At 43.9% G+C, this 13,228-nt stretch overlaps 2 protein-coding genes across 2 annotated transcripts; one reads left to right on the top strand and one right to left on the bottom strand.

The window, feature by feature from the left end:
* Nucleotides 1-2,667: 2,667 nt before the first annotated feature.
* On the bottom strand, nucleotides 2,668-3,432 carry LOC110888165. Its single transcript, XM_022135704.1, has one exon. The coding sequence runs from the start codon at nucleotides 3,430-3,432 to the stop codon at nucleotides 2,668-2,670; it is 765 nt and encodes a 254-aa protein (XP_021991396.1).
* A 273-nt stretch (nucleotides 3,433-3,705) lies between these two features.
* Nucleotides 3,706-4,227, top strand: LOC110888164. The gene has a single exon (XM_022135703.1). It carries the CDS (start codon nucleotides 3,706-3,708, stop codon nucleotides 4,225-4,227), a length of 522 nt encoding a protein of 173 aa, XP_021991395.1.
* The last annotated feature ends 9,001 nt before the right edge of the window (nucleotides 4,228-13,228 follow it).

Below are 13,228 nucleotides of genomic sequence, written 5' to 3'. Positions count from 1 at the left end.
ATTTGCAAATTTTCTGGTGCATAAAACGGGTTTTATGAGTATTGTCAAGGAGAATTGGGAAACGACTGTTAATGGGGTGCTTCAGTTCCAGATTGTGAAAAAGTTGCGGCAGTTAAAATCTCCTTTGAGAGCTTTATTATTCAGCCAGGGTAACCTTCATAAGAAAGTGTTAGAGCTTCGTGAAAAACTGGATGATATCCAGCATGTTATTGACAATGACCCCACGAATGCGGAATTAAGAGCTCGGGAAACAAAGTTAACGTCTCAGTATCAGGAAGCGTGTTTAGACGAGGAAAGATTCTTGAAGCAAAAGTCTAAAATGGAGTGGCTTAGAGCGGGAGATGCGAATACGGCATATTTTCATTCGGCCGTGAAAAGTAGGAATCATTGGAATCGGATTCAAGTGATTTCGGATATGAATGGGGTTATGTACGAGGGCGACGAGGTCAGCGCTGTTCTAGTGCAACATTATCAAAATTTTTTAGGCAGTCAAGATGATCTTTCTCTCCAACCTTCTCCTGAGTTGTTTTCTAATCATGTGAATTCAGTTGATGCGTCTCATATGGTTAGGCCGGTTACAGTGGATGAGGTCAAAAAAGCTGTTTTTTCTATAGGCAATGACAAGGCTCCCGACCCAGACGGATACACGGCCGCTTTCTTTAAAGCTGCTTGGCCGGTTATCGGTGATGATGTGTCCAACGCGATTATTGATTTTTTCGCTACAGGTAAGCTCCTTCAGGAGCTGAATCACACTTTAATTGCTCTTGTGCCAAAGAAGTTGACGCCGATGATGGTGACGGATTACCGTCCTATTGCCTGCTGTAATGTTTTGTTTAAATGTGTTACTAAGATAATTGCTGATCGTTTAAAAGGGGTGCTTCATCAAGTGGTTAGTATAAACCAGTCTGCGTTTGTCCCCGGGAGGAAGATTTCGGATAACATATTGTTGACCCAGGAGCTCTTACATAATTATCATAGGAATGCAGGTCCCCCTAGATGTGCGTTTAAGGTGGACATCCAGAAAGGCTATGACACGGTTGACTGGAATTTCTTGAGGAGTGTGTTGATTGGGTTTGGGTTTGATTCTAAAATGGTGAAATGGATTATGACATGTGTATCGACGGCTTCTTACTCGATCTGTGTGAACGGAAATATTCATGGGTATTTTAAGGGAAAGAGGGGGCTTCGTCAAGGTGATCCTTTATCCCCTTATCTATTCACTCTTGTTATGGAAGTGTTGACATGTATTCTTCAGCATTCTACCAGAATTGATGCGTCATTCAGATTTCATAACAAATGTGAAAGGCAACGGATCATTAATCTGTGTTTTGCAGATGACCTTTTTTTGTTTGCGAGAGGTGATATTAATTCGGTGAAATGTATTATGTCTTCTCTTGCAAAGTTCACTAAAATGTCTGGGTTGGTGCCGAGTATTCAGAAAAGTACGGGGTTCTTTTGTAACGTGCCTAACAGTGTTAAAGCTCACATCCTTAGTATCATGCCATTTGTGGAGGGATCGTTACCAGTCAGGTACTTGGGAGTTCCACTTATCTCTTCTAGACTTTTATATAAAGACTGCAGTATCTTAGTGGAAAGGATGGATCAACGAATTATGAGTTGGAGAAATAGGTTCTTGTCGTTTGCTGGCCGATTACAATTGATTAATTCGGTGCTTTCTGCTATGCATGTGTATTGGGCTTCCGCTTTTATTCTTCCTTCTAGGCTCATTTTAGAGCTGGAAGCCAAAATGAGGAATTTTTTATGGTCTTCTGACGGTTCGTTTCAAAAGGGGAAGGCTAAAGTCTCTTGGAAATCAGTTTGTGTTCCAAAGTTTGAAGGCGGTTTGGGGATTCGTCGGGTTGGTGAAGTGAATAAAGCTCTAATGGCCTCTCACATTTGGAGTATATTGATCAAACGTCAATCTTTATGGGTTGATTGGATTTATTCATATAGGTTAAGAGGTAAGAGTTTTTGGGTTTGTAAATCTGTGTCTAATTGTTGTTGGAGTTGGCGGAAAATTCTTCAGCTTAGGCCGTTCATTAGAAGTTTTGTTTGGTCCAAGCTAGGGGATGGGAGTAGTACTTCGGCTTGGTATGATACGTGGTGCAACTTGGGTCCGCTGGGTAACATTTTGTCGCCGAGAACTATCACCTCAGCAGGATTTAGTCTTAATGCCACGGTTAAAGATGTTTATCATAATGGTGTCTGGCGTTGGCCGGTTGCTTGGAGAGACCTGTTTCCAGTGCTTATTCAGATTGATCATGTCCAAGTTCACCCTAATCAGGTAGACAAACTGCTATGGAAAGAAGGTAATGATTTTTTTGAGCATTCGTCTTCTCAAGTTTGGCATTCAATTCGGCAAAGGGAGCTAGAGGTCGATTGGGTGAACATCATTTGGTTCTCACAATGTATCCCGAAGCATGCTTTTTTTTTTTTTGGGTAAAGGGTTACCCCAGGTGAATTTTATAAATAACTCAAATAAGTACAAGGGTATGCCAGAATGACACACCAACTAGGCTCCACAACCCGAAGCCTAGGAAATAACAAAGAAAAAACACAACCCAAGACAATCACAAAGTCTAAAAAACCAACAACAAAGACCAGCTAAAAAACAAAGCCACGAGCCCGACACTCGAAAAAGAACACACCCCAAAAGCTTGCTAGCCGCTAACCCGGATCTTCCTCCTGTTCACTTTCAGCGATCTCCCAATTCCTTAACATCCTGTCAACTTTGGCATCACCTTTGAAGTCAAACCCCATAAGACGAAGCCTGACTGTCCTCTTGATTCTCCCAACCACAGATTCAACTTTAGCCCGATCATTTGAAAACAAACAATTGTTCCTCTCAAGCCATATAAAATAAGTGGTCGCCGCAATTACCAACTTGCTAACAATATGCTCCGCCTTCTTCGACGAGGCATGAAGCAACATCCAATCCATAATGGATTGCCAAGTATCATCAACCTGATCCAAGAACCCCATCGGTCTCATCTGCTGCCAAACCGTAGCCGAGAACGAACACTGAAAAAACAAGTGGTCTCTAGAATCACGATCATTTCTGCATAAGGGGCAACACATGAGATTCATGTTCGTTGCGCTACCTACTTCCCACTCAGCCAACCTGTCTTGAGTTTTAAGCTTATTTTTTATTACCAACCATAGGTGGAACGAGTGTCTTGGGATGCATTGAGCAAACCAAACTTCATTAACCCACGGCACAAGACTTGCACGGAATCTTAGCACATTCCAAACCTCTAGTGACCGAAACCAACAACACTTACCCTCCAAATCCTTCCAAACTGTACGATCAGGCATATCATGGGTTAATTGGGGAACCTCCAAATCGATTAAAACCGGATAAAGATCATACCACGCTATCGGCCACTTCCATTGACCATTACCATCAATCAGATCCTCTACCGAAGCTGACATGGAAAACCCCGCCTGAGCAATGCGTCTAGGAGTTATAAAAGAGCTTAGAGGACTAATGTGACACCAATTATCGGTCCATACATTCGTATGCAGCCCACTCCTAACCTCCTTCCAAATAAACGGACGAACTATGTCTCGAATGGACAATATTTTCCGCCATCCCTAACTGATACTCCCACGAGGTTGAATATCCCAAAAACTACGGTCTTTCAACTTATAGTCATAGATCCAATCCACCCATAGAGACTTCCTTCGAGTGACAATGCTCCAAATATGGCTGGTCATAAGCATGCTTTTCTTATGTGGCTGGTTATTCGTCGTAAGCTCTTGACGCAAGACAAGATCCTACAATGGGATTTTTCGAGAAGAAAGAATATGAACATGATTTGCTGTCTCCTTTGCTATGCTAATATCGATTCACATGACCATCTATTCTTTGATTGTTCTTATTCGCAACGGGTATGGAATTCGGTTCGTAGTAAAGGTGGTATGCCTAATGTTAGTTCAGATTGGAGCTCTATTATTGACTGGATGGTTCATAGGTCCCGGTCTAAGTCTGCGTCCGTCTATATTAGCAGATTAGTCCTGGCAGCAACTACCTATTTTATTTGGCAAGAGAGGAATGCAAGACTTTTCAAGAACCAGACAAGACCGCCTGAGGCCTTATGTGACGTGATTCTTGATACGGTTCGTTATAAACTTATGGGAGCTAAGCTGAAGAATACATTGAGAGTTAAGGAGCTGCTTCGAGCATGGGAGATATATGATACACGGGTATTTGATGATGGCAGCTGATTTCGAGTAGAGTCTTTGTTGAGGGGATGTCTAGTCTAGTGGGCTAGTTGTTTTTGGTCTTGATGTAATTGTGTGTCTGGTTTACTTTCATGGTTTGTTCCATGTTTGAACTAGTATGGACTATCCATACTACTTGTTTTGTATTGTTTATGTTGATATATAGAATCACCGGGGTAACCGTTTACCCAAAAAAAAAAACTACAAGAGCTCTTGGATAAGGGCTTTATTCGTCCAAGCTCTTCGCCTTGGGGAGCTCCAGTACTATTTGTGAAAAAGAAAGATGGCACTTTCAGAATGTGCATCGATTACCACGAACTGAACAAAGTCACAGTGAAGAACCGTTATCCTCTTCCACGCATTGACGACTTATTTGACCAGTTGCAAGGGTCGAGTTCCTATTCCAAGATTGACCTAAGGTCAGGGTATCATCAGCTGAGAGTCCGGGATGAGGACGTCTCCAAGACAGCATTCAGAACTCGCTACGGTCATTACGAGTTCCTAGTCATGCCATTTGGGCTTACGAACGCGCCTGCAGTTTTCATGGATCTTATGAACAGGGTGTGCAAACCCTATCTAGACAAGTTCGTCATCGTTTTCATTGACGACATCCTGATCTACTCTAAGAGTCAGGAGGAACACGAGCAGCACTTACGTCTTATCTTGGAACTTCTTCGAAAGGAGCAATTGTACGCAAAGTTTTCAAAATGTGACTTCTGGCTTCGTGAAGTCCACTTCTTAGGCCATGTGGTGAACAGGGATGGGATTCGTCGATCCATCCAAGGTAGATTCGATCAGGAATTGGCCAGCTCCTCGCACACCAACGGAAATACGCCAATTCTTGGGTTTGGCGGGGTATTACAGGCGATTTATTAAAGACTTTTCGAAGATCGCACAGCCACTTACTATGCTGACACAGAAAGGTGTCACCTACCGTTGGGGCCACACTCAGGAAACTGCTTTTCAGTACTTAAAGGATAGGCTTTGCAGCGCACCTATTCTCTCACTGCCAGAGGGCACAGACGATTTTGTGGTCTATTGTGACGCGTCGATACAGGGGCTTGGTTGTGTATTGATGCAGCGGGATAAAGTTATTGCCTACGCCTCGCGACAACTCAAAATTCATGAACGGAATTACACGACGCATGATTTAGAGCTGGGAGCTGTTGTTTTCGCGCTCAAGATATAGCGACACTACCTGTACGGTACCAGGTGCACTATTTACACCGATCACAGGAGTCTCGAGCATATCTTCAAGCAGAAGGAATTGAACATGCGTCAACGACGATGGGTCGAGCTACTTAATGATTACGAATGCACCATCAAGTACCATCCAGGCAAAGCCAATGTTGTGGCTGACGCTCTCAGTCGAAAAGACACTCTACGTAGGCGTGTACGAGCTCTGCAGCTCACTATTCAGTCTGATCTTCCTGCACAGATACGAAATGCTCAGGTTGAAGCATTGAAACCAGAAAACGTCAGGGCTGAAGCCTTAGGCGGATCAAGGCAACGATTAGAACAAAAGGGAGACGGCGCCTACTATGTAACAGGGCGTATTTGGGTCCCACTATACGGCGGTCTACGAGAGCTTGTAATGGATGAAGCTCATAAGTCTCAGTACTCGGTACATCCAGGGTCGGATAAAATGTACCACGACATCAGAACTACATATTGGTGGCCTAGTATGAAGGCCCACATTGCAACTTACGTCGGCAAATGTTTGACTTGTGCGAGAGTCAAGACGGAGTACCAGAAACCCTCAGGCCTATTGCAACAACCCAGGATACCACAATGGAAATGGGAAGAAATTTCCATGGATTTTGTCATTGGCCTACCTAGATCCCAGCGTGGGAATGATACTATTTGGGTGATCGTTGATCGACTCACAAAGTCTGCTCATTTCTTAGCTATCAAAGAAACAGATAAGTTCTCTACACTAGCAGACATCTACTTGAAAGAAGTTGTTTCTAGGCACGGGGTGCCAACCTCTATTATTTCGGATCGGGATGCACGATTCACTTCAGAACTATGGCAAGCAATGCACAAAGCTTTTGGCTCTCGATTATGTGACACCCCAGGAAAATCAGGAAAACAACGCAACTTAACTAGCTTCCTCAGTAACCACGCACTAAATTTCGGGACGAAATTCTCTTAACAGGGGGAGAATGTGACAACCCTCAAAATCCCATGTATTCCGTACAAATTATTAATGATAATTAAAGTGTCTGACGACTGTGTGGAATTACTTAACTGCTTTCTGATATCTGTGTTATGCTTACACGTATTTGTTAATATGCTAAGGAATATGCTAAGGAATATGCTAAGGAATATGCTAAGGAATATGCTAGGAATATGCTAGGAATATGCTAGGAATATGCTAGGAATATGCTAGGAATATGCTAGGAATATGCTTGGAATATGCTAGGAATATGCTATATGGAAGATCTTATAAATACCACCATTCCACCAAAACTCTCTTTCTCCCCTCTCCTCCCTAGCTCACGGCCGAGACCCCCCTTGAACACACCACCATTTTTGGCTCTTGATCTCCTCATTCCAAAGTTATACAAGTGTTACGGGTCACGCATAAGGAGTCTTGGAGCTAACGGAAGGCGAAGGACCTCTCTATCTTGCTTTTTTTTTTTTGGGTAAAGGGTTACCCCGGTGATTCTATTAAAATGCAACCGCAAATAAGAACAAGTAGTGAGGATGTGTTCCACACTAGTTCATATATAGGACATGCCCCATATATGTATGACCCAGTAAAACAAAACAACTATGACACCCCGTAACCTAGCCTACTATACATCATGATCTAGTAGACAAAACAATGGAAAAAACAAATAACAAAATCCTCAACCGCCATCATCAAAAATAAAGTTGCCACAAACCGGCAACCCCTTCAAACGAACCCAAAAGACGCCTATCCATTTGAGAATTTTGTGGAAGAGGTGCTTGCCCCTGCTTTCGAAGAGAACGGATGAGTACCCGATGTCATAAAAGCACTAGTTTCATTGTAGACTTCTTCGACCTCCTCTTCTTCTGAATCCTGCCTGTCACTCGACTTTTTCTCCTTCTTCTCTAAACGACCCACCGTACTACCTCCCTGTCCACCATCATCATCGTTAAGTGCATCAAAGGGGTTTGACGTTGATACCTGATTGTTCACCGGCTTCTTCAAGGATGAGCTTGGTTTAGGGTTTACAACTGGTCTGTACACTACCTTAGGCTTCTGATTTTTCATGTGAAGACCTTGGTTAGTAGATTTCTTCTTCTTTGCACCCACAACCTGAAAATCATCAATTTTCTTACTAGACTCCCCACTCGAAACGACCTGAGGCCTCTTTGGACACGAGTTATCCTCATGACCAAACACGCAACAAGCAGAGCACCTCAAAGGCTCCCAATCATATTCGATTTTCACCTCCACCATTGAGTGACCATTACCCTGTAAAGATGGGATTGCAACTGTAATACTCCTCTTTAATTCAGCCCCGGCTTGAATTTCAATAAGAGCTCTAGCATAACTGCTTCTTCCCCATGACTCAGCACACATTGTAGCAGTGTATGAATCTAGCATCTTAGGCACCCCTATCTTAGAAGCAAGCAAACTAAGACCGTCCTCAGTATAAGCTGCTAACGGCACTTCATGCATCTTAACCCAAACAGGGATAGCCTTTATGTCTTCTTTTTCCAGCTTGACAGAGGCCGACCACTCCTTCAAGATTATCGGAACATTTCTAATCAACCAAGGCCCATCCTCCACCAATTTATCCATCCCTTCCTTTGTTTTGAATTTAAAGAAAAAGAACCCGTTTGCATTCATCATTAGTCTAGAAAGACCATATTTAACCCATTTGTTCTTTGCAAAATAATCCACCACAGGAAAAGCCAGCCGTTTGCCCAGAAAATATCCATACAACGTATTCGCATACCTGTCTGAGACTTGCTTGACCGAAGACAATGGAATAACCACATCAGCTCCATCAACCGACTCGCTAGCTTCCATCATCCGAAAATTAACCTTTACTTTCTCCTTTTCGGTGTTCACAACGCTAGCGAATGAGACCGGGTTTGCAGCCCCCGAATTCTGTGGTGAACCTTGTGCAGCCAATGAATTCACTCCCCCCATACCTGCCAATGCAGCACCATTGGATTCTAATTTTTGCGCATATCTCTTGGTAGCTTGCTTAATCCCTTCCCAATCAGAAACCCTAGTTGCTGACCGCAGGTTTTCAGCTTCAATTGGAACTGAATTCTTTATCAATTCATCAATTATGTTAACGTTACGGGGTTCAGTTTGAGCCGAGAGATTGTCAATGATGTTAAACCTTGCTGCAATTTCTTCAAACGTTGCCCTCGGTGTCGCACGATTTCCACCGGAACTACTAACATATCCACCAGAACCGTTTAAATCATCCATCCCCGATTCGACAAACCCTAGCAGCTTTCAAAGAAAATAGACAAACCTGAATTACTGTTGAACAACGATCAATGGATAGGCGAAACGAAAACCCTAGTTGCCGTCAACAGGTATTCAGCAAACAAAGAAAACCGGCTGAACAAAATCAGCCTTGATAAACCCTAGCCGGAACCAATAATTGAAAACGATCAAAAACCCTAGTTGCCGTCAAAGTGAGAATCGAACAAAATCCCACCAGAATCCAATCGGAACACAGACCTCAGCAACTAAAAGCAATCAATTACCGACATAGAGAAGCTTGAACCGTAAATGCGAAATCAGAAATCAAAAACTAAGTAGAACGAACGAAAAAGAATCAAAACACCTCTACTCGCAAGACCCTAGCCTGATTACAAACGTCGATCAGTACCAGGATTTGATTGAAACGAGAACTGATTTCACAGGAAATCCCAGATCGCCATATTCGCCCTTGTCGCCCAGAGAACCCTCAGACTCGAGACAGATTCTCTATCTTGCTTTTATCCACCTCTTTTTCGCATAGTTTCTTCCCTAGCCTTGTGCTAGTTGTAAGTGCTTCTAATCAACTTCTTGTTCATGTTTGATGTGGTTAATAAGAGATTAGTCGGTTAAAAATTATGAACATACAAGATCCAAATCTAAAAGTCTACTAAAATGATGAACAAGGTGGTTAATGAATGAATATTAGTATAAAGAATGAACTGGTTAAACTTTCTTTCAACTACGGGGTAACCCCCACGGCAATTACGCCAACGAAAGACAAACCACGTTTTCGGAAAACAACTTAAAACTAAACAACCAAACGTGAACTCACTCAACTTTGTTGTTGACTCGTTGTTACATGCCTTACAGGTCGCTAAATGCTTGGAGCTTGCATATGGAGGTGGTCGTTGTGGGATGCGAACTGATATGTCCCGTATTTAATAAATAAACTTTATGAACTTATTAAACCTACGTTTTGGACTTTAAACTTATGAACCATGGTCTATGAACTTATATTTTGGTATCACGTATTATGCTTCCGCTGTTTAAATTTAAAACTTGGTTAACTGGCTTTTGGTCACCAATTGTATTGTGGTTGGTTTTATTTACTTAAATACATTGTTCAATATGATTGGTGGCTCGATCCTGGTCACGTCACGCCTCCAAGCGGTGGTACTCCGCATGGTGGATTTTGGGGGTGTGGTAGATTGGTATCAGAGCCATTGGTTATAGTGAACTTGGTTTTAAAATGGGAAAAGATTTTTGATAAAACCAGACTATAACCTGTACAGTGCTCAACGATCCACAACGACGCTTCGCTCCACGTGCAAGACTCGACACCATAAGTGGTATGATATATGTTAGATTATCGGTTAGATAGCCCACACTGTGCATTAGTTAACGTGATAACTGCTACTTGAACCTTGTGTGCTTACTCTCTACTGTCGTCCCACACTTACGCACTTTCACGACACTTTTCTCACTTACGTTGCTTCGTGATGAAGATCATGAGCGGACGCGGAGGACGTATCAACCTCACTCAAGCCCAGTTGACGGCTCTGATCAACGAACGAGTTGCTGAGGCACTCGCAGCTGTTCCTGCAGGAGGTATAACCTGCTACTCCGACCTATCTTAGGAAGTTTAGATCTTACCTTCGCAAACCTACCCTCGTGCCTAACCTTGTCATTTATTCTCGCACCATAGGTCAACATGCTCAGCCTCCTGTGTGTACGTTCAAAACCTTCATGGATTGCCGACCAAGCACTTTCAGCGGCACAGAAGGTGCTGTAGGCCTTCTTCACTGGTTCGAGAAGCTTGAGTCTGTTTTCGAGATGTGTGATTGCCTGGAAGATCGTAAGGTGAAATATGCTACTGGAACACTCGAAGGAGCTGCATTAACCTGGTGGAAAGCACAGGTCCAATTGCTTGGGTTGGCGGTTGCTAATGCCACCCCATGGAACGGCTTCAAAGAACTGATTAGAGAAGAGTATTGCAGTCGTGACGACATCCACAAGCTAGAGGTGGAATTTTTCAACATGAAGATGACGGGGTCTGAGATTGAGGCGTATACTAAGAGGTCAAACGAACTGGCCATCCTGTGTCCTACTATGGTGGACCCTCCTTACAAACGCATTGAGCTGTACCTTAAGGGCTTGGTGCCAGAAATTCAAAGCCACGTAACCTCAGCTAACCTTGGCACTATACAGCAAATCGTCAAGTTGGCTCATCGTCTCACTGATCAGGCGGTTGAGCAGAACAAGCTGCCCAAACGTATTAGCGCCACTACTTCTGATGCTCCCAACGACAATAAGCGCAAGTGGGATGGAAATCTGGGCAAGGGTTCTACTTCAGCTCAATCTCAGCAACGAAAGACAGATGAGTACAAGAGCCCCAGTCAGCAGTCATCTGGAAATCAAGGTCAGGGTGGGTACAAGGGAAATCACCCTAAGTGCAATCGATGTAATCTGCACCACAGCGGCCAGTGCAACAAGGGTCGTTGTCAGAGGTGTCACAAGCTGGGTCATGAAGCAAAGGATTGCAGGAGCCCACGTCCTGTGAATCAGAATCGCCAACAACAGCAACAAGCTCCGCAGAACCACCAACAGCAGCATCAACAGGGCAATAAAGGATGCTTTCAGTGTGGCGCTGAGGGCCACTTTAAGAGGAACTGCCCCCAGCTGAACCAAAACCAGAACAATACCCAAAGAAACGGGAACCACAATGGAAACAACAACGGAGGCAACAATGGAGGTAACAATAATGGAAATGGCGCCCAAGGTCGTGTGTTCGTGATTGGTCAGGGAGAAGCAAGGAACGATCCTAACGTTGTGATGGGTAAGTTTCTTCTGGACGACTTCTTTGTTACTGTTTTGTTCGATTCGGGTGCCGATACTAGTTATGTGTCTGTAAAAGTTAGCCAAATGCTTAAGCGCACTCCAACACTTCTGAACACCAAACACACGGTAGAACTAGCTAACGGTAAAAGTCTAGAAGCCACACACGTAGTTAAAGGTTGTAACCTCGTCTTAGCTGGTCAGACTTTCTCTATCGATCTTATTCCTATCACACTGGGTAGTTTCGACGTCGTTATTGGGATGGATTGGCTATCTCATCATCGAGCGGAGATTGTTTGTAAGGAGAAAATCGTCCGCATTCCTCGTTCTGGTGAAAAACCTCTCATGATTCGTGGCGACAAGAGTGGTGCTGTCGAAGGCATCATCTCTTTCCTTAAGGCCCAGAAGTGTTTGCGAAAGGGCCACACTGCCATTTTAGCACTCGTTACTGACACATCAACGGAAGAGAAGAGAATTGAAGACATTCCTATTGTACGCGACTTTCTCGAGGTATTTCCTGAGGAATTACCTGGCCTTCCGCCTCATCGACAAGTCGAGTTTCAAATCGAGCTAGCTCCTTGAGCAGCACCGATAGCTCGTGCGCCTTATCAACTTGCCCCATCAGAACTCGAAGAACTGTCTACGCAACTACAAGAACTTCTGGAAAAGGGTTTTATACGTCCTAGCTCTTCGCCATGGGGAGCTCCAGTCTTGTTCGTAAAGAAGAAAGACGGTACCTTCAGGATGTGTATTGACTACCGCGAACTCAACAAGGTGACCGTGAAGAATCGTTATCCTCTTCCACGCATCGATGACTTATTCGATCAATTGCAAGGGTCGAGTTTCTATTCTAAGATTGACCTAAGGTCAGGCTACCATCAGCTGAGAGTCCGAGAGGAGGACGTCTCCAAAACATCATTCAGAACTCGTTACGGCCATTATGAGTTTCTGGTTATGCCTTTCGGATTGACGAATGCACCAGCGGTCTTCATGGATCTCATGAACCGAGTGTGCAAGCCTTACCTAGATAAGTCCGTTATTGTGTTCATCGACGACATCCTGATCTATTCTAAGAGTCAGGAGGAACACGAGCAACACCTGAGACTTATTCTGGAACTACTTCGTAAAGAGCAGCTGTATGCCAAGTTTTCGAAATGTGACTTCTGGCTTCGCGAAGTCCATTTTCTGGGCCATGTGGTAAACAAGGATGGGATTCATGTTGATCCATCCAAGGTTGACTCGATCAAGAACTGGCCTGCACCCCGCACACCAACAGAGATCCGTCAATTCTTAGGTCTGGCAGGATATTACAGAAGGTTTATCAAAGACTTCTCCAAGATTGCGCAACCTCTCACTTCACTGACTCAGAAGGGTGTCACCTATCGTTGGGGTGATGCACAGGAGTCCGCATTCCAGCACTTGAAGGATAGACTTTGTAGCGCGCCTATCCTCTCATTGCCTGAAGGCACAGACGATTTTGTGGTTTACTGCGATGCTTCCATCCAAGGACTTGGTTGTGTGTTGATGCAACGTGACAAGGTCATTGCCTACGCATCGCGCCAACTTAAGGTTCACGAAAGGAACTACACTACGCACGACTTGGAATTGGGAGCAGTTGTTTTCGCACTTAAGATATGGAGACATTACCTGTACGGTACCAAGTGCACCATTTACACCGATCACAGGAGTCTCGAGCATATCTTCAAGCAAAAGGAGTTAAACATGCGTCAACGTCGATGGGTAGAG

This window comes from Helianthus annuus, chromosome 11 (genome assembly GCF_002127325.2).
Source record: "Helianthus annuus cultivar XRQ/B chromosome 11, HanXRQr2.0-SUNRISE, whole genome shotgun sequence".
Lineage (NCBI taxonomy): Eukaryota > Viridiplantae > Streptophyta > Magnoliopsida > Asterales > Asteraceae > Helianthus > Helianthus annuus.
This window is presented reverse-complemented; position numbering and strand designations above follow the sequence as displayed.